Source organism: Strigops habroptila, chromosome 14 (assembly GCF_004027225.2).
Source record: "Strigops habroptila isolate Jane chromosome 14, bStrHab1.2.pri, whole genome shotgun sequence".
NCBI lineage: Eukaryota > Metazoa > Chordata > Aves > Psittaciformes > Psittacidae > Strigops > Strigops habroptila.
In genome coordinates, this window is record NC_044290.2 from 6,031,691 (window position 1) to 6,055,218 (window position 23,528).

The following is a 23,528-nucleotide window of genomic DNA, read 5'->3' on the forward strand; positions in this document are numbered from 1 at the left end:
TGGGGAGGAGGGAGCTGCCCTGCTGTTCCCTCCTGCAGTGATACCTCCGGCTGGGTCCCTGCATCCCGGGGAGGTCAGCCGGGAGCAGGGCTTGCTCCGGCGCTGGTTGGGATGTGGAGGGTGTCCTGGCCTTGCTATGGGCTTCTCTGTGGCTTTGGGCAGGTCTCAGGACCCATCAGTGGGGATGTTGGTGCTTTCTCTGCCTTGGTGGGTTCGTATGGGATGCTTTTCAAGTGGGGGTGTTTCTAATCTCCCTGGCTGGGGCTGTGAGAGGAGAACCCCCATACCAGCAGTCCCATAGCATCATCTTAGCGTTGTGTCTTCCCTAGCCCTTCCTCCTGCTCTGTGTTCTCTCTAGTTTGCACCCTGATGAGAAACAAATGCTTTGGATGTGGGTTTCTCCCTTCTTTTGATCAAGGACAAGCTCTTGTGTCTTTCCAAAGGGTGAAAGGAGCTTAAAATCAAGTGAAATGAGGATTTGTAGAGGTCTGAAGGGAAACATGACTGTTACACACAAGCAAGTTCAGAAAAGACTTGGAATTTTGGCACTTGCTTTTCAGCTTAAGGGAATGAGGGTTAGAGAAGGTGGCTTTTCTCTTCCTTGCTACCGTGGAGCTTGGTGCAAGGAGGTTTATTTGTCCTTGTCAGCCCTGGCACCCATCAGAGACTCCAAGGTCCAAATGAACTCATGTGTCAGTGGGTTTAGATGACTTTTTAAGTTTTATTTGCCTGCTGTGTGATGGAACTCCTGGGTTTTTACTGATTGCTTTACCTTGCTGTGCTGCCAACAGAAAAGGCAATAGAAGATGTTTACGCAAGAGCAGCAGACTGTGCATCCAGAAAAGATGGGATCTGTGTCACAAAATTCCACCCATTCCAGCAGTGACAGGCAGCTGGGAGCCCCTGGGTGATTAAAGCAGTGACTAGTACTCAGCTCATGTGTACAGCACAGGAGGAGGGAGATAAAGCAGGGAATAAAAGAGAAATAGTAGGTTATTCCTCTCCCTTTCTCCCCTCATAGACCTCTCTATACACATCAATATATCTGCAAAATTTAGGGAAGTCTTCTGCTTTAATGCTGTTGCAGACCAGGATTGAGGAGTTTGCTTTAACCTGGCATTTATAACCCAGCAAAGATAACCAAGCACTTTCTGTGCGTCTGGGAGGAAGCCACCTCTGACTGGCTCCTAGATCTTTTTCTAAGCAATTTTAACACAGAAATGAGAAAACCTCAATTTTCTCCTGCCTATCAGTGTTGAAGAAGCATTTGGACAATGTCCTTAATAACATGCTTCAGGTCAGCCCCAAAGTGGTCAGGCAGTTGGACTAGATGATGGTTCTTTGTAGGTCTCTTCCAACAGAGCTATTCTATTAATTGTGCAAAATAGTTGCCTGTGAGAAGTGTTCTGTTCCTAAATATAAATGATTATCATTTATCTATGTAGCGTTCCCATAGGAGTGAGTGCTTGGGTGTAAATCCCTTGTCTCTGGCAGCAAAAGCCAGGCAACATGATATTGGGAAAACATTTTCCTGTAGGTTTCACACGGACGGCTCAGATCTGACCCGTCACTCGATATGATCAAACACCGGTGATTCCTGTCCAGTTTATATGCCAGCAAATGAGAATTCCCACAGTCTGCCCCAGCTGGGCAGTCAGCAAATTGCTTCCTTTTGCAAAACCCTTTAGAATTACCTCATTTCCTCTGAAGAAAGCAGGTTTGCAGGGCTGAGCATGTGAAATGTAACTTAGCGACACCAAGAAGCCCAGCTTGCGGTTCAGTGCAGAAAACTGAGGATAGCTTCAAAGGAGACACTGAATCACCTCAAAGAGCTGCTTTGAGGTGTTCAATGAGGGCCAAATCCTGAATTCCCACTCCCCAGGGTTATAAAACAACCTCTCCTTGCAGGTGGGTAGAATTCCGTTAGGGTTAATGGGCCACTATATGCAACAAGCTTGTTAAAAGGTGTTTGCACATGGCACCTGTTACAAGCCTCCTGTTCTTGGCCTTTTTCAACCCAGGACTAGGGTTGCTAGAGCCGGCATTCCCTGGCATCCCACTGCTCCTCCTGACCATCCAGGCTCTCTGGAGCTGTCATAGGGCTTGTGCCTGAGAGCAGCCAAGCAAAGGGGCTTCAGGGGACAAAGGATGCAGGAAGAAAGGGGGAGAAGGGGCAAGATGGGGGGCAAAGGACGCTTATGAGGGAGAGAAAGCAAAAGGTAGGGAAGAAGAGAAGGGGGCTGTTAGGGAAGGTGAGGCGTGGAGAAGGTGGAGGGAGCCGAAGCCAAAAGGGAGAACGAGAAACGGCTGGAAGAGGTGGGGGAAATGAGGAATGCCGTGCTCTGCCATGGGCTCTCATGGAGTGACAATGAGGGAGCGTGTAGGGGGAGCATGGCCATGGGAAGCGAAGTGTGTTTGGAAAGGGGATGGCGGTAGGGAAGGGGGTGCCAGGAGGAGGATGAAGGGATGAAGTGGGTAAGGGGCGGTAAACGGCGATGGGAAAGGAGGGGAGGCTGAGGAGGAGGAGGAGCGGGGCGGGCTGGAAGCCTGGCGGAGGAGGAGCCGCGGCCGTGGGAGGAGGAAGCGATGCGGGAGGAGGGGAGGGAGGGCCTGGACCTGCGAGGCCGGCTTTGACAGCAGGGAGGCGGGCAGGGAGAGCCGCCGGCGCGGGGACGGGGGATGGCGGCAGCGGCTGCCCGAGGAGGGGAGGCGGCACCGGCGGCGTGAGGGGACAGCCCTGCCCGGCCCTGCCCTGCCCGCCGCGGCTGGCAGCCCAGCCCAGCCGGGCCGCACCATGGGCAGCGCCGACTCCAAGCTCAACTTCAGGAAGGCGGTGATCCAGCTCACCACCAAGACCCAGGTGAGGCCGCCATGTCGGGCGGTGGGTGAGGTGGGGGGGGGGGGGCGCCATGTCGGAGCCACCCGCCCAGCCGTGCGGCGCGGCCTCCCCGGGCTGCGAGGCGGCCGGGGCGGGCTGACAGCACCCGGGCACCCCTTGGTGCTGAGGGAAGGGGGCCGGGGCGGGCTCCTTGTGAGGCTGCTGGGGGTGGAGGTGACAACACGGCGGGGGGGGGCTGCAGCCATGGCTGGCCCTGGTCCGTCCCCCGGTGAGGCCTCGCCGTGAGGTTGCGGAGCCCGTGGGGGCTCCGGCCCCATCAGGGACCCCGGTAACGCCATGAGGCCGGGCTCCCCTGGGCACAGCCGTGGCAGGGCCGTGCCTGTATCACAGCGCTCTGACATCTTGTGCTTTGGTGGTAGCAGGCTGAGACGCTGCTGTCGTAAGCGATGTCCACGGCTCCTCATGCATTCAGCTGCAGGTTTACATCACCGCAAGCTTTGCCAATGCCTCCTTTTCTGTATCTGTTGTTTTCTCCCCCCTGAATAATTGGTGGCAAACCTTGTTTTGGGGTAATAGCTTATTCAAAGGGCTGTTGGCCATCCATGCTGTTGAGAGAGCCTTTTGCAGTAGAAGCAGCTTCCATCTGTGAAATAACACTTTATTTCTGCAGGCTGTAGAGGAGAAGGAATGGAGTGAAAGGCGGTCAGGGCTGTCTATAAGGAGGGTGGTTGCCCAGAGGTCTAACAGATGTTGCCATGCCCTGGGAGCTAGCTTGGTTCTTGTGTAAGTTGAGAGTCAGTGATGGCAGCATGCTGGTAGCAAATGAGTAGTGTCCTTCTGTCTAAGCAGAGGGATTTTGCTCTGTTGAGAAATCATATCTTGGATTCTTATGAGCTACACAGGAGAGTTGCTGTTATGATCCACCTTTGGTAGTAAGGGAATAACAACTGCTAAGAAAACTTAGGGATGATGGCAGAAGGATGCTTAACAATGAGGAATGAATTCAGCAGAAAAGGATATGGATGCAAAGGGACAACGGGAGAAAATCTGTGAAAACTCAAGAGATGAAGCCTAGAACTGGGAAATGAATCAGGCTGGAAAAGCCTTTGAGAAGCTGTGTTTATACTTTTTAAAGCAGTATCACTTCTATCTGCATCGCTCAGGAGGGGCTTTTCTGAACATCATCTTCAAACCTTTCAGTTGTAGATGTTCTGTAACATCCCTAGGCAAAAAGAGAAGTGAATGAATTAATGTTTTAAGGGATTCTTCCAAAGTCTTTTCTGGATGCCAAATAGTTCAGACTGCCTTCAGCTTTGGACCATCCTTCCTCCACTGGGAAATGTGTGTGTAAAGTGAAATTAAAGGGGAAATCAAGCCTGTGGGGATCTTCTCAGCCTGCTGTTCACAAAGAGAATCCTGTATGAGGCAATCCTTCCTATCGCCAGCCAAGAAGAGAGAGCTCCCCTCCCCTGCTTTATCGACGTGTGTAATGAAAGAAGTTTCACTGGGGCCCCACGTAAAGGAAGGAGGAAAAAGCTTCGTTCTTGGCTGGATTCGTTTCAGGTCTTTGTGGTGTAGGTGCAACTGAACTGCCATGTGGAAGAAGGGTGGGGTGTTGGCGCTCCCATATTTGCATACTGCAGAAGGGCACCGCTGTTTGCTTGTGCAGGATGTGTGACTGCGCTCTGCCGGAGCTCCGGAGCTCCCACCAGCAGCAGCCTCCTCCTGCCGAACCCTGGATTCAAACCCAGGCTGCGGTAGTGGACAGTGGCAAGTGCTTCAAAGCTCTTAGCTCAGAACACACCTTGCTTCCTCAGCAGCGTGTCTGCTTCTCTGCAGCCTTCTCCTCTGACCTTAGGTGGCTGGACAAATAGATTTGTGTCCAATCATCAGTAACATGAAACCCTGAGCTTAGTAATACTCACTATTACTGGAGTAATAAACACGATGTGGTGTTTCCCAAGGCTCTGATGGAAGGAAGTTGAGCAGAAAGCACTGTTCACTCACTGGTGAAGGTTCAGTTGTCTCTGAAGTTAAGCTTTTCCTAAAGATAAGTTCTTATAATTTCTTGTTAATTCAAAAATATGAGTGTTCCCCTATGAACATTAAAATAAATGTGTAAGGAACATAACCCTTGAATGCTTGTAGCATGTGTGGAACCAAGAACTTAGAAGTTGAACCAAGTCTGGACACAAATGAAATTGATTCCTTGGTTTTCTCCAAAGAGAAGCTCTGAAGGTGTAAGAGGATTGATAAAGAATGATTTCAGTGATTAAAAAATGGCAGTAGTACCAGGAGGAAGGAATTGGCTTATGCTACTGTTGTATATTTATAATCATACATGGAGAAAATGGGCTTTAGGATTTTCATATGTTATATATTACCTTACACTGCACACCTTTAAATGGATAGGGCCACCCTTTAATAATAAACCAGGTGTGCTTTATCGCAGGGAAGGTGTGAGCCCTCCCAAATTGCCCATGAAAATGCTGTCTCCTTAAGAGGTGAAGGGAATGTCAGGATGATGACTAGTCAGAGGTAGAGCAGGGAGCTGAAGTTGGGAGTCTGCTGGGAAACACGTTTTCATTTCGTGCCAGTTGGTGATTAAATGGTTTCTGCAAGCAGCCGACTGGAAGATAAGGAATTGTGATCTTGTGAAGCAGCTTGGTAGAATTTAGTGCTAGCTGTGCCTCTGCTTTTAAAGAGACAGGAAGGATCAGACACGAGGGACAAACTCCAGTCCTTTCTTTCTCTCTGATGGGGAAAGGCTGTTAATTTGGGGCTGATAAAAGTACATCTTGTGCATGGAGGTTTCTCGCAGCCTATTTCTAACAGCGTTCAAGCTTGTCTCAGGTTGATCAAAAGCAAAGTTGTTGTCTTAAAAGCAAAGCTGTAACTAACAGTGCACACAGCTGACACTTGTCCTGGGCTTTCACTGCCAGACTCGCACTAATCCCCTTTTGCAGTTTCCTTTGCCACGCTGTCTGCTGTGGGGGCAGAGAACCAGCAGCACACTCATGTGGGGTCTGTCCTTGATTCTGCCCTGCTGACTGCAGAGATCCTCCAGAAAAGCTTGCTATTGCTCTGTGTGGAGCTGCTGGCCTTGGCAGCAGGGGGGAAATCTTGCTAGTTATTAATGTTCTGAATAAATCTGTCCTCTCCCTTTCCTTTTGCACAGTGGCTCACAAGCAGGGGGTACAAAGGTGTAAATTGCCTCAAACTAATCCCTTGGCCTTGCAGGGTTGCCTCGTCTCCTAGAGCTCCACCAAGTGCTGCACGAATGTCTCTCTGGTCACAGTTCTGCCTCATTTGGGTGGAAAGGAACATGCTGCTGTTACATTCCTGAGTTTGGGTACTACTGGCTAGAAACCCTGGTAAGGGATGAGGAACCCACTCTCCTCTTGACTCCCAGAAGAAGGAGAGTCCCTGCCCTGAACTCCTTGCTCCCTTGGCTCCATTGGTGGGATGCTCAGTTGGCGTGTGGGCAAGAAGCAAGAAGAGAATACAGTCAGACTAGTGGCTGCTTGTCCCCTTGATTCTCTGCTGATGGTTTGCAGCAACTTCAGAATTGGTTTAAGGACAGTCTTCTGGTAAGGACCTGGTGGAGGAATTGTTGGGAATGGGGATTTGATGTAAAGGTGGAAGTGCAGAAAGTGCTTGGCTGGGAGGAGGGTGCAAACACTCACCCTGCACGAGTTTGTGAGGGGTTGTATCTGAAAGAGAAAGCGAAGGTGGTGCTAGCACCAGGCTGAGGACAGTAATGAACAGGAGAGGCTGTGCCTCAGGACCTTTTCCTGTTTATAGAACGTGGTCAGCTCCACTCTGGGTTCCTGTTTCCTGTGAGGTATCCTGTTGGATGCCTGGGGATTGCCTGTTTGGAGCTATGATTCCCTGTTCAGTAACTGGCAAGATGCTTGTAAACAGAGTGTTTTCTGCTCCTACAGCATGTGTGTGGTGTGCTCTAAAGAACCTGAAACCCAACATTTAGAACTATTGGGAAATAAAGACTGGAAGTGTCCAGTAGGACTGGTTCCAGCTCTGTGTGGCCAGCATGCAGGGGGGAGGTCTTTACACCTTGCCCAGGTGAACTGAAGGGAAGTCTCCCTCTTGTTTGCTCTGAGATGTCACATCACCTCAGCTCAGCCCACTGTGGTCTCAGCAGCCCCTCTGTGCTACTGTCACCTCATCCCTTTGGTGTGGAGAGCTCGGTTCAGGCAGCAGCATCTCTCTCTGCAAGGTGATAACTGCAGCAGCCTCTGTGTTGGGGTGCGTGGTGGGTCAGGAACTTCCTTTGCTCTCCAGATGTGCCAGTTGTGTTTCCAGAGTAGAGCTGAGCTACTGATCCCTCAGTTCTTCCAGCAACAGTGAAGTTCTAATTCTCATTGTGCTGGTGCAGAGCTGGTTGTCTGCCCTGTGCAGGAGGAACATCAGGAACATCTTCATCCGTGCTGCAGCTCCCTCTCTGAAAGAGGACACATCCATGCTGATCTGGAGGATCCAAAGTGGCCCCAGCTCACAGCATTGCTGGTCAGGATTCAGCTCCTTGTGAGCTCTTCTGGTTAAAGCACTGTCCAGGTTAGCTGTGGGATTTGTTACTGCAGCATGTGCTGCTTGTAACTAAATCCTGACATTTCCAAATGAAGATATCCATAGCTGGTGAACAAACCTCTTCTAGGTCTCTGTATTTCCCTTTTCTGTGAGCTACATACGGGCTGTTGGGTGAGCTCAGCACGAGGAAATGGATATTTAGATCCCCAGAGATGCTGCGTGCGGAACACAATCAGCTTAAAAACATCCATTAATGTTCTATCAAGGGGATGAATATTACGTGGATGGAGTAGCTTCGTGATGCCAGACTGTTAATTAAACCAGGGGGGCTGTGGGGCTGTGAGTGACTCAGTACTGAATCCATGGCCTAGGATTGTACAGGGGATACCATCTGTTGGCGAGGAGCTGACTGCTGCAGCTATTAAACCCGAAAGAACCAGTGTTTTAGCATCATCTGCTTGCCAAGATGGCAGACATGACATTCACGTGGCTGCAGCACCCAATGTTGCAGCTAAGCTTCTCTACTTCCATGCCCTTTTAGTCAGAGACCCTGTTCTTCCATCTGCCTTCACTGGTGTGTTACCATCTGTAGAATAGCGGCTGTGTTCAAGCTCAGAGCAGGCCTGAGGCAAGCAGGAGGTAAAGGATCTGTGTCTGCTGGTGGGAAATGGTTTCTGCTTCCCCTCTAGATGACAGTGAAGCATTATTTATGCATGAGCTCCAATTAGCAGCAATTGCTGCTCCCTGTTGTCAGTGGGAGTGGCTGTGGCAGGCAGCCAGCGCGTACATGTGGCAATTATACACATGGTTGTGGTACCAGGCTTGAAAGAAGGGGTAGGATGTTTCGTGCGTTACATAGATTGGATTTCCAAATACTTGGCTCTTTTTGAGGAGTCTGATTAGAGTTGAGGTTTGCAAAACAGCTTTGCTTCCACTTCAGGCCCAGGTTACAAAGAGTGCAGCTCCTCCGAGCACGCAGGAAGCTGGAAGTCAGCGCTGAGCACTTGGTGTTTCCTATGGATCCCCTCTGAGGAGCTGTGATCTTGAACCTTGGGAAGATGTTTGGTGGGAGCTTGCTTTGGTGGCCAGGTGATGCAATGAAGAGGGTTTCAGCACTAGAGCAGTTTAAGAAGATCATAGAATCAGACTGGTTTGGGTTGGAAGGGACCTTAAAGCTCCTCCAGCTCCAACCCCTGCCACGGGCAGGGACACCTTCCACTAGAGCAGGTTGCTCCAAGCCCCTGTGTCCAACCTGGCCTTGAACACTGCCAGGGATGGGGCAGCCACAGCTTCTCTGGGCACCCTGTGCCAGCGCCTCAGCACCCTCAGAGTGCAGAATTTTTTCCTAATGCCTAAACATGTGTATGGCTTTACTCTGGTTGTGTTTTTAAAGTCTGGAGAGTCGCTTGGGTGGATCTGCTGCATGGCTGGAAGGACCAGGACACGAGATAAGCAGCCTCTGCACCACTGGAGCGTTAAGGCAGAGAGCTGCAGGGCAATAACCTGCTATACCAGTTTGGGGGCAGTCCCTCTCACGTTTTGGCCTTTGGGTGATAGTGACACACAGTGCTCTAAGACTGTGGCTGTTAATTCAGGAGGTGATAGCAGAGGGGAGATGGAGCACTTCTCAGTGCCAGAGCTGTGAGTGAGCTGTTCTCCCTGGAGCTGTGTCTTAGCTGCATTCAGACAGCAGAGAGCTGGGCGGGTTTTCTGCAGCAGAGCTGGGAGTGAGCAGGAATTGTTGAAGTTAAACACATGTTCATTTTCTCATCCCTTTCCCATCTGACAGGAGAGACCCACCCACAGGGCTGGTTACTGCAGTTGGAGAGAGCTGCTGTTTGCTTTGGAGCTGGTGCCCTTGCAGGCAGGAGGCTCCCCCTCACCTCAAGCCAAGGGGATGGCTCTTCTGATCTGCCACCACCCCTCAGCATGGCTGGGGAAACTCCTCTGGAAAAGCTTCCATTTTCCTCCTCTGATGTGCATCCATCTCTTCTATACTGCTGGGCATAAATAGGCAGGTATTTATCCCACCCCTGGGCTGGATGAGTGCTCCCAGCCTTGTTTGGGTGATGCCTCTTGGCAAGGATTAACATTTAGATGGGGAGAGCTGTGCTCTGTTTTAAACTGGCTGAAAAGTGAAGTCTTTCCTGGTTATTCAGAGCTTTGGATGCCTTAGATGTTGTGTAATGGAGATGCCTCCTTGTTCAGCAAACAGTGCTGGTGCTTTCACCATCTGGGGAGTGGCATCAAAGTGCTTGCGCAGGGTTGGAGGCACAGCTGGCCCTGTGTGTGCGAGCCTCTGCTTCACTTTGGAATGCTCTTTGGCTCTATAAGAGCAAAGCAAGGTGCAGTCCTCTTTGTTCAGCCACATAGAACCTGACACCCAGGTTGTCATTGGTGGTGTTTTGCTTTCCAAGTAGGTGCCATGCTATGAGGAAGAAGCTGGGGGAAATCACATGGGCACTCTGCAGCCAGATGTGCAGAGCTGTCTTTCCAGCTGTGGCCTGGCAAACAGACCAGCATCCCTGGTAATGGGGTCTCAGGGCGGGCTCGCGGAGAATACTCATCCTCCCACTGTAGCAAGGGGACTACAGTGCTGGTGAAGGAGAAGGTTGTACCTGAAGAGCCAGAAGAGGTAATGGGAAGAGGTGTGTTCCCAGACATGGAGGGTGGGATGAAGCTTCTCAGACCATGAGTCTGAAATGGATTGTTTTTTTGGTCTATCAGCCTCTTCCTTCCATCTTCCCCTTTGAATTGCACACTTAGTGCTTTTTAAGAACCAAGCTTGCAGCAATCAGCTGCACAGCCCAGTTCCTTATAAATATTTGATTCAGAAAGACCAATTGGGTTGGATCTGTAAGTGCTTTGAGGTGAGTTCTGTGAGATGTCTGTTCGTGCCTTCGTGTGAGATGTCTCTGATTGCTTCCTCGAGACTTTGGTTGCAACAGAAGTAATTCCAGTGCACACTCAGGGTATCCTTGGCTTGCTCTGAAGGTGACAGAGCTGTGAGAGCATTGGTAAAGATCTTGGAATACATCACCTGGGTGTTTGGACTTAATAGAATGGTGGTTCTGTAACCATGTTTGTCTTTCCACAGCCTGTGGAGGCAACAGATGATGCCTTTTGGGACCAGTTCTGGGCAGACACAGCTACTTCAGTGCAGGATGTCTTTGCCCTTGTACCAGCTGCAGAGATCCGAGCAGTGAGAGAAGAATCACCTTCAAACTTGGCAACTTTGTGTTATAAGGTAAGGTTGGTGCTGCCTTACTTCAAGCTGGTAGATCCCAGAGGGATGTGGAGGTTGTCACTGTATGAGTGTCTGGATGAAATTCAAGGGAGATCCTAAGACTTTTCTTCCTTCTGCTGTGACATCAGGGCATCCCTGCTGCTGCTTCTGGTGTTGCCATGGCTTTGTGTGGAGCACAAGGCACATGGACTCACGTTTCCTACCCTCCGGGTTTGGCAAATTGTCAAGCTGGTGAGCAACAGCCTGAGGTTTACTCTGCCTGGGAAAGTGCAGGTGTTAATTGTGCTCCTGATTTGAGCCATGCAAAGAGTAGCCTTGAATCTGTAGTACTGGGAACGTTTGGAATGGCGTTTTCCCAGTTTCAAATGGTTGTTGCCATCCTGTTTTTCTTTTCTGCTCTACAAAACGTGGTTAAAACCTACTGAATCATACTGAAGGTGCCTGTGACTGGGAATCGTGCCTCACACAGGTGCCTGTGGTGGATACTTGAGAAAGAGTACAAAAATGAGGGAAAAGGGAATAGTTCTTCCCTAGTGCTGTTTTCTGGCTTCTGGCATCGGCAGCTTGAGGATGGAGAAGGGCTGAGGAGACCTCTACTGACCACACAACCCCTTTGACTCTGTGTCCTCTATACCCCTAAACCAAGACTAAAACATGAGCTGTTCTCCCTACAGGAACCAGATGTGTTGGGAGACCTGATGGCTGCAGAGCAGCTTATCCAGGAGCCTTAGATCTTGGGCTATCAGGGTCAGAGGAGCCTACAGACTCCTGCAGTGCTTTTGCCAGGCTGAGGGCCCTGACATGCTCCATGTGCAGTGTGCCACTGGACTTAGCAATGCTGCGTGTGTTCATGGAGAGCACAAGAGCATGGCTGAAATGTCATTTGCAGTCCTGGCTACAGGCTTAGGCTGTACAGAGTCATGAATGTGCCTGAAAGAATAGTTAAGCTCAGTCACGGGGCGGTGTGTGACCAGACTGAGACTCCACAACCAGCATTTAAACACCCATTAAAGCAGTGGTGCAGGCTGTGACCCAAGCAGCCTGCTAGGAAAACATGCAGGGACACATGACCTCATGAATTAAAAGCAGCAAGGGGGATCCTTGGTAAATGCTTTGGCTTTCATTCCCCCCTCTGTTTCCCTATGGGATCAGGGAGTAGTAAGAGCAAGTGGGTGCAGCTGCTGGGAGAAGGAGCTGCCTTTTTCTGCCTGTGGGTAAAACCTCCTGCTGCTGCCCCTGGGGACTGTGGTTGCTGCCTGGCAAAGACCCACATCCTATTCTGGAAAACCCTGTGGCTGTCTCCGTTGGCAGGTTCAGCAGTGACTGGTTGGACTGCAGAGACTCAGCACCGAAGCTCTTTCCAGAGCACCAGTCCTATTGACAAGAAACCTGGCCTGGCACCCTCCTCTGCAGCAGGGCCTTGACAGACTCTGCTGGAGGCTCGATCTGTACACTTAATAGTCCCAGGCAGCAGCTTTGCTCCCACCTCCTGAGTGAGGAGAGGTTCCTGCTGTAATCACAACAGCACACACAGAGCTGTCAGACCTGTTCCTGTGCCATCTCCCGCTGCCAGCACCTCACGCCGTGCAGCACAGCGCTGTGCCTTGCTTCTGCCTGCCTCTTGGGTGCTTGCTGCAGCTGATGAATCTGAGCTGCTCTTGTCAGTGTGTGGTGTCACGGAGCAGGGCTGGAAGGAGCCTTTTGGGGCTGTCTCTCACATGGCATGACACATGTGCTGCACAGATTAACCCTGCTATGTGAGGTCTCTTTTAGTGGGACAGGAGCAATTCAAGAGGGTCTGTTTAGAGCCTTACCCCTATTTCTGCAGCGTTTCAAACAGCAGCAGCATCTGTACCATTGAACCCTGAGAAAATGGGCTCCAAGAGCTGGTTATGACTCTGAGGGTGTCGCCAGCACGACAGACCTGCCCAACTCTTGCTAACTTGTGTCCAGGCTGATACCTGTCTTTGGTTTTGTTTCCTTCAGGCTGTGGAGAAGCTGGTGCAGGGAGCAGAGAGCGGCTGCCACACCGAGAAGGAGAGGCAGATCATCCTGAACTGCTGCCGGCTCCTCACCCGCATCCTGCCTTACATCTTCGAGGACCCAGACTGGAGAGGTTTCTTCTGGTCAACTGTCCCTGGGGCTGGCCGAGGAGGGGTCTGTCTCTTAGCTCTTATTCTTCTTTGTACACTTGGGGGCAACTTTATTCCAGTTATTTCTATTTGGTCAAAAATCAGGTGGCACCTTCTGAGTTCTTTTCCTTCCTTTCATTCTTGCTGTTCTTTCTCTCCCCCTCAGCTGCTTTGTTTTGCAGAGGTTTCTGCATCATCTGAGTATTTCACTTGGCTGTGTAACTGTAGGAGAGCAGTGGTATGTGAGGGAAAGCTTCTCCAGTGTAAGGGAAGGTGTGAACTGAAATGAACACGAGAGCAGTACTAAAGGCTGTATGACTTTCTTAAACTGAAATGACCTTGTTCCATTAACTAAGGTTGATTTAAGATTCATGTCAAATTGAAACAGGCTGTAGTTTCCACTGACTTTACAATGTCGCATTTAAAGCAACAAGTGCCAGAGAAGCTCTCAGCATCACAACTCAATACTCTGTTATGAGCTGAGTGAAACAGTTTTAACCAGGAATGTAGCCCCATAGGTGAATCCCACAACTGAACAAGAATGGTTAAAGAATTAGGTGCTGTTCCTGGCTCTGTCAGTGATGTGAATAACCTCAGGGGAGGCTCTGAACCTCCCTATGTCTCTGGAGAGCAGGCACAATAATGCTCGTCTGTGTCTCTGGAAGGAACAGGATGAAAGTGCTTTAGGATCTCCTGTAAGTAGCAGAAACAGTGTTGAAAACACAGCTGAGTTAGGCCAGGAATACATGTGCCTGTTTGCTCCTTCAGGAGCTGCCTCTCTGTGCATAGAGAGCTCTCTCCTATGAGGTCCTGAAGCTGCAGGTCAGTGTGGCTGCACTGAAGAGTGTGGTTTCCCTGATGGCTCAGTGCCCTGCAGTGTCTTTGGGGACTGTTACAAAGGGTTGGCAGTGGTTGGTACAGAACAAACCTTGCACCTTGAGCTGTCTCTGCCTGTCACCTCTAATCTGTTCTGCCTGAGGCCACTTCAAGGGGAAGTTCTGGGTGGTGGAATGGGAAGTCTTTGCTAGCCCTGCTCTGTTGTGTGGTCTGATTGGGAGGGTGGTGGTTGTCCATCCTTTCATCCCTGCAGGGGCCAAGGAGTGCTGGAGAGGCTTAACAATGGAGGAGCTTGTTCTGGGAAGGCACATGCGGGGTGCCTGGAGCTCTCATCCAGCCAGGCTGCTGTTACTACTGTTTCTGCACCTTGTTCAGCAGCTAGAAGAGAGAGTCAGCTTTATAGTGATCCAGCCCAGTGCATGTGTGAACCCTCCTGCTGCGTTGTACCTTCTGAATGTCGAGGAGCTGTTGTGGTGCAGTGTGCTCCATCCTTTAACCATGTGCAGGAGCAGCTCTAAGGCTGGCTCAGCTGCCTGGCAGGGATAACAGAGATGTTAAGGGAAGCTGGGGCTGTGTCTAATCTAGAGGTAACAGCTTTGTGGTCTGAAGGCTGATTTCTCTTTGGGAACCAAAGGGGAAGATGATGGCTACATTAGTAAATGTCTCTGCAATTACCCTTCACCTGCTCCATGGTGCAGTGATGGATGGCAGAGCTCCTGGGGCATGGGTGCCTCCCTCCTGTGAGGGAGTCTGGGCTGTGTGCTGGTCTATTGGGTTGGTGTGCATCACTATTTTGGATGTGGTGGTACCCAGAGCCTGCAGGGACTTTCATTCCAGCAGCCAAGGTGATCTTAGCAAAGATCATTCTTGGAAAAGAAATCCTCTTGGACCCTAATGCTTGTCACTTCATCTCTGCCTGAGAGCCCAAGGAAAAGCATCTTTGCTGTGCTGCCTCCAGCCATGCTCTCTGGGTTTCTCCTGACATCCAGGATCTGTTTGGCAATAGTCTTCCTGCTGCTGCTGAGGCAGCCCCCCAGGTTGTTATCTCCCTTAGCTGCCTGCTGTGATTGAAGAGCTGTGTGTTGTGTGCAGACTGGCAGGGGCCTGGCGCAGATAGATAAGCTCCTGCCATTCCTGCTCCCCGCCTTTCCCTGCTGCACCAGGGCGTGGTGGGGAAGTTCTCCCATCCAGGATGCTCTTTGACAGGCAGGATCTGGGATGGTTTCCCGTGGCAACGGCTGCAGAGGAGTAGCCATGCATGAGTCCAGTGATTGCTTTGAATGGTGACAAGGGCAAAATCCTCTCTGCTGTCATGCCTGCTGTGCCATGGCAGGCTGAGGCAGCCCCTTGCATGATGCATGCAGCCTCTGTCACCTCTGTTCTGTCACCTCCAGGTCTGGGCTTCAAGAGGTTTTACACCTTATTGCTGCTGCTGGCTTCTTCCTGTCACTGTCTTTGTGCACCATCCAAGTCACCCTCCTTCACGACTGTAAAACCTTCTTCCCTGCCAGTGGTTCCCTTTCCTTTTGTCTCCAGTAAGTCAAGCATCTCCACTTGGCAAGGTCTAGTGCTGCTCTGCTGTTTCCCCAACATCTCTAAGTCTGTTTGCTCAGTTTGGTGTCATTTCAAGCGCTTATTCCTGTTTAGTCACCACCTTCCAGGGGTGAATTTCTTTCCTGTGCAGGCTGGCTTTTGTCTGTCCCTCTTGTTCCTTTGTAACTTCTTGCCTCCCTGTGTGTTCCTGGGGAGTGTATCTTCTCTTGCTGTGTTCCTGGGTGCTCTTTGCTAACCTGGGCTGACAACACCCTTCCATGTTTCTCACTGTAGGGAGATGAAGATGATGAAAATGCCCGGCCTCTGGCTGAGTCGCTGCTCCTTGCTGTCACAGACCTGCTCTTCTGCCCTGATTTCACTGTGCAGAGCCACCGGAGGAGCACAGTGGTGAGTTGGAACATGGGGTTATAGACCTAGATCAGCTGCAAGGTGAGGGGTACCCTGGAACACCCCAGCAGCTCCCTGCAACCCTGCAGGCAGGAAAACACAGAGTCACTGAGCTTGAGCCCACAGTGACTGGTGTTGATCAGCATTTTGGGTTCACTGTGTGGGGTTTGTACCTTCTAAACCAGATGTTCTGAGACAGCTGGATGAGTCTCAAATGGAGTGGCTGGCATCTACCCCTGCACTGTGGCTCGCCCCACAGGAACAGGGGGTTGTGCTGGCAAACAACCACTCTTGTGCTGTTGCCAGAGACCTTTAGCACTGTTCCTTTCACTGGCAATTTAGCCCAGATAGGGCAGGAAGCAGCTGTTTGCTTGATCACACGTGCTGTGATCTGAATGAGTAGATGGTCTCTGTTGTGTCTTTCCACCTCCTCTTCCTCTTTGCATCATTGCAGCAAAGCCAAATGTGTTCTGGTCCTTATGGTGACTGTCTTTGGAGGAGTTCCCTGAAGGAGGGAGCTCTTACCACATGTGCTAAGGATAGATTCTGATGCATCTCCTGCCCTCGCTTCCCCTCTTCCAATGATTCTGTGGTGTTTCTTGGAGGTCCAGTCTATAAACAGAAGTGAGCAGCCCTCCTTTTTGCTATGGCTATGAAGGAAATAAAAAATGAGCATTCCAAACCACTGTGTATTTGATGGCTGCAAGATCCCCTGGCAAACCTGAGTACTAGACTGCTTGCTTGAGGTTTCTGGGTAGTAGAAATAGAGTTGAAATCTGTAACCTGGGGATGAAAGGGCAAATTTTCCCTGGGAGAAGTCCTCACTGCACGTGTGATTTCACCCTTGGCAGCAGCCAGCCTGGTTTTCCAGGACTCTGGGCAACTTGAATTAGACAATGAGATCAGGAATGCTTTATGTTCCTTGCTGTTAGCTGCCTGCCTGCTGCCTGCAGCCTCTGTAGTCTTTGCTTAGCTGCTTCCCTCTCTGGAGCTGGTCTGACTGCAGGTTAAGAGCAGAGAGATGGGTACAGCCACGTCATATTCATGGCAGCCCCAGAGACACAGTTCATGGTGGGTAGTTGCTAAAGCAGAATTGAGAGGAAGAGGAAGAACTGGGATGGAATAGGCAAAGGAGAGCTGGGACTGACGCCTGCTCTTCTGCTGTTTGTCGTCCTACTGGAGTCAGCCCTGTAACTATGGCTGGAAACTGGGGCTCCTGTCATGCACAGTGCTGCATCTCTGTGTTTTACCCCTTACTTGCAAAGGCTGAGCTCTTTGAAGACATCAGCACCTGCTTTTTGGGGCCTTGGATCTGCTGTAATGCTGGCTGGTAACATGCTGTCTCCTCCTAGTGTTCCTGCTTAGTCACACGCTGTAGAAGCAGGTTTGTGGATGTGATTCCATTTCTTTCCATGAAGCCAGTGCCTGTCAGGAGATGCACAAGATTTGGTTGTGGAGGGAGGGCTTGGGCACAGCAAGAGTTGTTCTGAGGAGTTTGGTGAGGAACTTGACAGCAGGTTTGCTCTGGCCTGTCTGTAGGAAGTGAGTAGCAAGGCAGGAGAAGCCAGGACTGTGAAAGCAGCTGCAGTTGCTTCCCTGTCAGCAGTAGCTGCTGTCAACACGCTGGGTTTGTGGGAGTCATGGTTGGGGTGGGAAGTGCATCTTGGTTGCCCTCAAGACCTGAGATCAGTGCCTTTGTGGAAGGAGGGAGGTGATGCAGTGGGAACCCAGAGCAATTAGAAGCAGTCCTGTGATCTGCTTTGCCAAGTGCAGGGAGGAAAGAAGGCAGGAGGCAAAACTTGCTTGATTAAACCCCAGAAAAGAGACAGCCAAAGTGTGCCAAGGGCACTTGATGCAAACAGTCACCTGGGCCCTTGCTCCTCGTGGTTCCTGGAGGGTTGGCTGGTGGTTTTCAATGGCAGCAGAGCTGCTTCAACCATGGCAGAGAAGGGCAAACCACTGTGGTTCATCCCCTCAGGTTGCAAAGCAAGAGTTTGGGAGTCATGCCAGCGGCTGCCAAGGGACTGGGAGGGTTCTCACTGGGAGAAATAACTTATTTGCAGTCACCTTGCTTTCCCCTCTGAAAGCAAGTCACAGCCATACCTGCTTTTGTTATACATGAGGGTTAATTTGCTGCTTCTGTCTTTGGGGTGCAGCCACTGTGAGTCACCCTTATGTGGGTAAATTCAACATGATGTGCCCTGAGGTAGGGTTGAGGTGTCAAGCAGCACCCTGTGTGGTGCTCTTGATCTGCAAAGGAGAAGCCCTGACCTGGGCTGTATTTCGTGAGATGAGGAGGAGAGGAGAAGGTGATGCATCCTGTAATGAGAGCAGAACATACTTTGGATCCTTTGGCATTGGGTGACCCTTCCCAGAGGAGGTGGCCAGCACTGCACCTTAGCATGCTAGAGGAAGGACCTCATTTTGCATGGTGCTCAGTGCATGTTGAATGTGAGGCCCTCTGTCAGGGGCGCTCCTTGGTGGTGCTGGTATGTACAGTCAGTGTCTGGATGCTTCTCTGCTGGTTCCTTTGGTACTGCTGGAGAGAGGGACTGAGCTGCTTTGGGTACCACTAGTGCTGTCAGCTCTGGCTCTTGCCTTCTCTAGTCCAACCTCTTGTTTCTCCCACAGGACACAGCAGAAGATATCCACTCCATCGACAGCTGTGAGTACATCTGGGAGGCAGGAGTGGGCTTTGCTCATTCTCCACAGCCTAACTACATCCATGACTTGAATAGGTAAGAGGCTCTGCAGAGGCAGAAGGGAAAGAAACTGGGTTTGGGAGAGGAGAATGTGGTGGAAACAGACTCTCCTGGTCTCCTGGGGTGTTTGTGATTCCCCAGGGGCTTTCTGCTTGCTCTGAAAGGAGCTAACAGGATTGGCAACACAGGCAAAAAAGCCCAGCTGACCTTTTGAATAGCTTTGTGTAGTATGATATGGGAGTCAGAATGTCTGCAGCAGGAACTAGCAAAACACTGCTGCTTTGAAAATGCCCAGCAGCTCTCTACTGCATTTCCTTTTCATAAGGCAATAATTCTGCTGAGCTATGCACCAGTGACAGCATATTGCTTATGAAATGGAATAGGCTTAGCTCTCTGTGGTGAGGACTTTCTAGATGGATCTGAGCTTTCCTTATGTTCTGCTGTTGGTGCTTCCTGCACCCAGTTGCTACTCCTGAATGGCTCCAGGCCTTGGCTTTTCTTCCCTTCTTTCAGGACAGAGCTGCTGAAGCTGCTGCTGACCTGTTTCTCTGAGGCCATGTATCTGCCTCCCTCCTCAGACAGCAGCAACACCAACCCCTGGGTGCAGTTCTTCTGCTCTACAGAGAACAGGTAAGGGTGAAGAGCTGCAAACTGGGTGCCAGGGGAGAAGTACCCTCAAATCTCTTCCATAGAGTGCGTTCATGATGGGGCATCACAGGACTTGCTACCCCCAGCGCAGAGGGGCTGTTGTCCTTTATCTTTGTCCCTATCTTATGTACATCTCCTTATCATCTCTGCTTAGTGAGAATTGCTCCTCAGTAGCAAAAGGGGAGTCTGAGCATGGTGCTCGCTGGAGTTTGATACAGGATTGATCCCTGCCCTGTGGGAAATGGCAGATGCTGTTCCCTGCTGTAGAGCCTGTTCTTTCCAGGGGATGCTGGCGTGGCAGTGCTGCGGGCAGTGTCTGCTGGTGGTGGCGGATGGATGCTGCCCTCTAGTGACATTGTCTCCTCTGGGACCTCCAGCTCCTCAGGCGGTAGTTGCTCACCTCCTGGCTTAAAGCAGACACTTTTGTCTTTCCAGAGCCTATGAGAGCTTTGAAATCTTTTCCTCTTTTCACATTGCCGCACAGGATTCCTCTGAGAGGCCACTCAGCCTTTTTTACCTCCCCTTTCCCTCTTGGATGTAGTCCAGGAGACCAGCCTGGAGCTGGAATGTCAGCTCTTGTCTCTGGGCCACTGTCATAGGTTAGAGAAGATGATTGCGTTTTGTCATGACCCCAGACTGTCCCTCCCCAAGGCAGCACCTTTTGCTTCCTGCTTCTGCCTTCTCAGGGTGTTTTCTCCCCCTCAGACACGCGCTCCCACTCTTCACCTCACTCCTGAACGTCGTCTGTGCCTACGATCCTGTGGGATACGGGATTCCCTACAACCACCTACTGTTCTCGGACTACCGCGAGCCCCTGGTGGAGGAGGCAGCCCAGGTGCTGATTGTCACTTTGGACTATGACAGCTCCACCAGTTCAAGTCCCACCGTGGATGGCACGACCACTGGCACGGCCATGGATGATGTGGATGTGAGTGACACTGGGAGCTGTGTTTGCTGTAGTGATCACTCCCTGTAGTGATCTTAAACCAGCTTGTGTTGAATGTTGACCTGCAGGGCGCAGCACCACTTCTCCCCTTGCACTCTGCTGTCTCTGGTCCAGTCCTGCTTCTTTCCTGTAGGTCACTAAGCAGCTGGACATGACCAAACCATTAGGCTTTGGTCACTAACTTGAATCAGGAGCATATAAGTGAAAAGACTTTAAAGTTCCCTGAGGTGCTCTGTCTCCTGGCGTTTAAAACAGGACCTTTCAGAGTGGGAAGCTGAAATGAGAGACATCAGTCCCCAGAGCCAGTGGTTACTTTGCCTTCCTGAGTAATCCTTGTTGCCAGTAAGTGTTTCACTCCTTTTCTTTGCACACAGCCTCCTGGACCAGACAATCTGTTTGTGAATTACCTCTCAAGGATACACCGAGAGGAGGTAACGTGCTCCTGGCCCCAACTCTTCCCTGTCTGATTTCATGATGGTTGCATTAGCCCTGGCCTCACCACAGGCTCTTTCCTGGTCTCTTGGCAGGATTTCCAGTTCATCCTCAAAGGAGTGGCCCGCTTGTTATCAAACCCGCTGGTCCAGACCTACCTGCCAAACTCTGCCAAGAAGATCCAATTCCATCAGGAACTCCTCGTTCTCTTCTGGAAACTCTGTGACTTCAACAAGGTGTGGATCTGCTTCTTGCTCAGCTTTGCCCCACCTTGCCCCTTGCCCAGGGCCTGGTGAAGGGTTGTGGGCAGGCAGTTAGCAGTGGCTCTGGTACTCTGGCCCGCAGCACTGCTCCCTGCTGCATGGGGTAAGGGGGGTCTGGATGTAGGGACAGCTTATGAGAGAGGCTGCAGCTCCTGAAGGTCAGTGCTTGAGGCAAATGCTGGAGCAGGTGTTAGAATGGCTTCAGATAACTCTGAAGTTGAAGAGCTGGTGCATGCATCAGCCTTTCTAATGGTCCTGAGAGACTAGTTAGCTTGAGGCTACCTGTCGTGAGTCCTGCAGATGCTGCAGAAAATCAAATCTGCTTATGATTGCCTGAAATCCTTCCCTTTCTTCCAGAAATTCCTCTTCTTTGTGCTGAAGAGCAGCGATGTTTTGGACATCCTTGTCCCAATCTTGTATTTTCTCAATGATGCCAGAGCAGACCAGTGTAAGTTATTTTCAGTATCTGGGGTGAGCTGTGCTTGACACTTGAGCTAGAATGTTTTTAAGATGCTTCCTCCCTACCAATTAGATGCAGTTGCATCTTAAGCACAAGTTCTGAGCCTTCTACAGGTGTGGAGTGGTTCAGATAGGTGGGTTTTAGTGTCTAGAAGCAGGACATGATCTATACCACGACACAGGGAAGGGAAATCCTTAGCATGTTAACTCACTTTGAGTCCTTGTGTTGAAAACTGTGTCCCTGAGAGAGGGAAATGAGGAATCTGTCCTTGCCTTGGGAATAAATTGTGCATAATTCCATTACTGCGGAGTGGTAAGAATAATTCAGATCTATCTTACTACAGTGATGGGTTTACATCAAGAACATATGAAGAAAAGCATGGTTTATCCAAGACTCAACATTGTATTGGCCCCATAGATGTGCTTGGGAAGGGCACTGGAACTGGCAGCGGGGGGAGCTCTGTGGGGATGTCCCTTGTCAGGGTGGTCTGGTCTGTGCAGTTTCTCTTTCGGTCCCATAGTGTTTCTCCCCTCTCCTCACTGCCTTCTGTCTTGAGGAGTCCACTGGCCTCACTGTGATATGTTTTTACCTGCAGCACGAGTGGGCTTGATGCACATTGGGGTCTTTATCCTCCTGCTTCTCAGTGGGGAGCGTAACTTTGGGGTTCGACTCAACAAGCCCTATTCTGTACGAGTGCCTATGGACATCCCTGTCTTCACAGGGACACATGCAGATCTGCTCATCATAGTGAGTATAGCTCCAACAGTTCTTTTGTGTCCCTCCTACCTCCTGTTCCATACCTCCACAAATAACTGTCCTCTTTTCTCCTTCAATATACTCATGCTTCCTAGAATGACAGCCCACTGGGTAGCTAGAAAGTGGGATGCATCCAAGCACTGGTGGGATCTTTGCATGTTGTTAACCTGAGGTGGTGTGCCTGGCAGGGTACAATTCCATCTGCATGAGCTGATCCCAAAGAACAAGGATCCCGGATAGCACTGGGCTGGTGTCTAAAGGACTCTGGAAGTGGAATGAGTGGGATGGGTGCATGGCATCTGCCAGACTTGGTCGTGGTTGGGGAAGGCAGATGTGACTGCATTGCTGGCTCTGTCCCAGAGGTGTGTGGAGCACATCTGTCAGAGTGGGACCAACTTGGTGATACCGAGCTCAACCCTGCAGCTCTGGGGTGTGCAAGGTTTCAGTCAGCTTTCAGTCTGCAGTGCTGAGGACCACAGTGCTGCCTACAAACAGCTACTACGAAACACAAACTGTGTTTTGCACTACCAGCCTCAGGTGGTGGTATCCTCCTGTCATGTTAGTGCTTGCTTGCCAGAGAAGAATCTCTCAGCAGCTTCTGATAAACCTCCAAAAGGAGATTCCCACTACAAAGAATTGGGAGAAATGTGCCCACCAGGACTGTTGATGCCATGTGTTTTGCTATTACATTCTATTAATCTCATATCATCTCTATATTTTCATTATTCTGCAGACCTTCTCAGCTAGAGGTGGGAAGGCCAAGATTGGGAATGTCAAATCTTCCATGTCTGAGGGTATAGTTAAGAAAAATAGGAGAAATATTTGAGTTAGAAGTTTGCACTAAAATCAAACGTGAAGTGATTGGTTCTGTGGCATTTCAAGCAGCTATTGTTGGGGTTCAGAGTCACAATCTGGAGGTGAAGATGTTTCTTACTTCCTGGTGGTTAATTTCTGTCTCGGGCTGCCTGTGTGTGTTTTGGAATAGCTGACAGTCAGTTTCTGTTTGCAGTGTTGTAGAGCCCTAATCACATCCCCAAAGGATTCCTTGTAAATGAAAGCTTGTACTCCTGGAGCGCAAGTCTGCAGTGAGAGCAGCATTCCCCACCTGTGTAATTGTGGCATGTGCAGGGCCCTGCCTAGGCAGGAATGGTGTCAGGAAGCGATTAGTGTGGGGGTGGCACTGGTTTTGGTTGAGAGGGTGCTCTCAGTAAGGTCCCACCTTGCTCAAGTGCTCTTTCCTTGCCATAGGTCTTTCACAAGATCATCACCAGCGGGCACCAGCGGCTGCAGCCTCTCTTTGACTGCCTGCTCACCATCGTGGTGAATGGTGAGTGCTGTCTGAGTGTGGAACCACAGCCCACAGAGGGGACACCCTCACTCCCCTCTCCCTGTGCTCCTGAGCAGTGTCAGAGCTGCTGCTGGCAAGTGATCCTTTCTAGTCCATGCTGGAGGTGCCAGCTGCAGGTCAGACCTGCCTGCAGGGTATTGCCTGAGCTCAGATGGGGCAGAGAGTGGGACAACAGCGACCCTGGAGCCCCTCTGGGGTGGCAAAAGGGCATTTGCCAGTAGGTCTGGGGAGGGTGGTTGGTAGTGCCAGCCCTTTCCAGCAGGGAGTGCCACCTCCCCATGGTGGCAGTGGCTTCCCTTGGGCTCAGCCAGTGGCTCCAGTTGGATCAGCTTTTCAGGAGGTGTGCCAGCAGTGATGTTACTGGTATAAAACTACCCAAGAGCCTCTAAAAGCAGAAATGTTTGCTTTCACTAGGGTTTTATGTTTACT

General features: G+C 50.7%; 1 protein-coding gene across 1 annotated transcript in view; it reads left to right on the forward strand.

Annotated features, from left to right (window-relative positions):
• The first annotated feature begins 2,619 nt into the window (after window positions 1-2,619).
• Window positions 2,620-23,528, forward strand: part of HID1 (HID1 domain containing) — a 28,989-nt gene continuing 8,080 nt past the window's right edge. Inside the window, exons 1-12 of the mRNA XM_030506436.1 lie at window positions 2,620-2,860; window positions 10,485-10,634; window positions 12,621-12,791; window positions 15,431-15,544; window positions 18,176-18,282; window positions 18,760-18,876; window positions 19,600-19,822; window positions 20,215-20,271; window positions 20,368-20,508; window positions 20,893-20,983; window positions 21,591-21,742; window positions 23,000-23,078. Of these exons, the coding sequence (XP_030362296.1) occupies window positions 2,795-2,860; window positions 10,485-10,634; window positions 12,621-12,791; window positions 15,431-15,544; window positions 18,176-18,282; window positions 18,760-18,876; window positions 19,600-19,822; window positions 20,215-20,271; window positions 20,368-20,508; window positions 20,893-20,983; window positions 21,591-21,742; window positions 23,000-23,078 (1,468 nt within the window). The 5' untranslated portion in view covers window positions 2,620-2,794. The remainder of the gene's footprint in view (window positions 2,861-10,484; window positions 10,635-12,620; window positions 12,792-15,430; window positions 15,545-18,175; window positions 18,283-18,759; window positions 18,877-19,599; window positions 19,823-20,214; window positions 20,272-20,367; window positions 20,509-20,892; window positions 20,984-21,590; window positions 21,743-22,999; window positions 23,079-23,528) is intronic.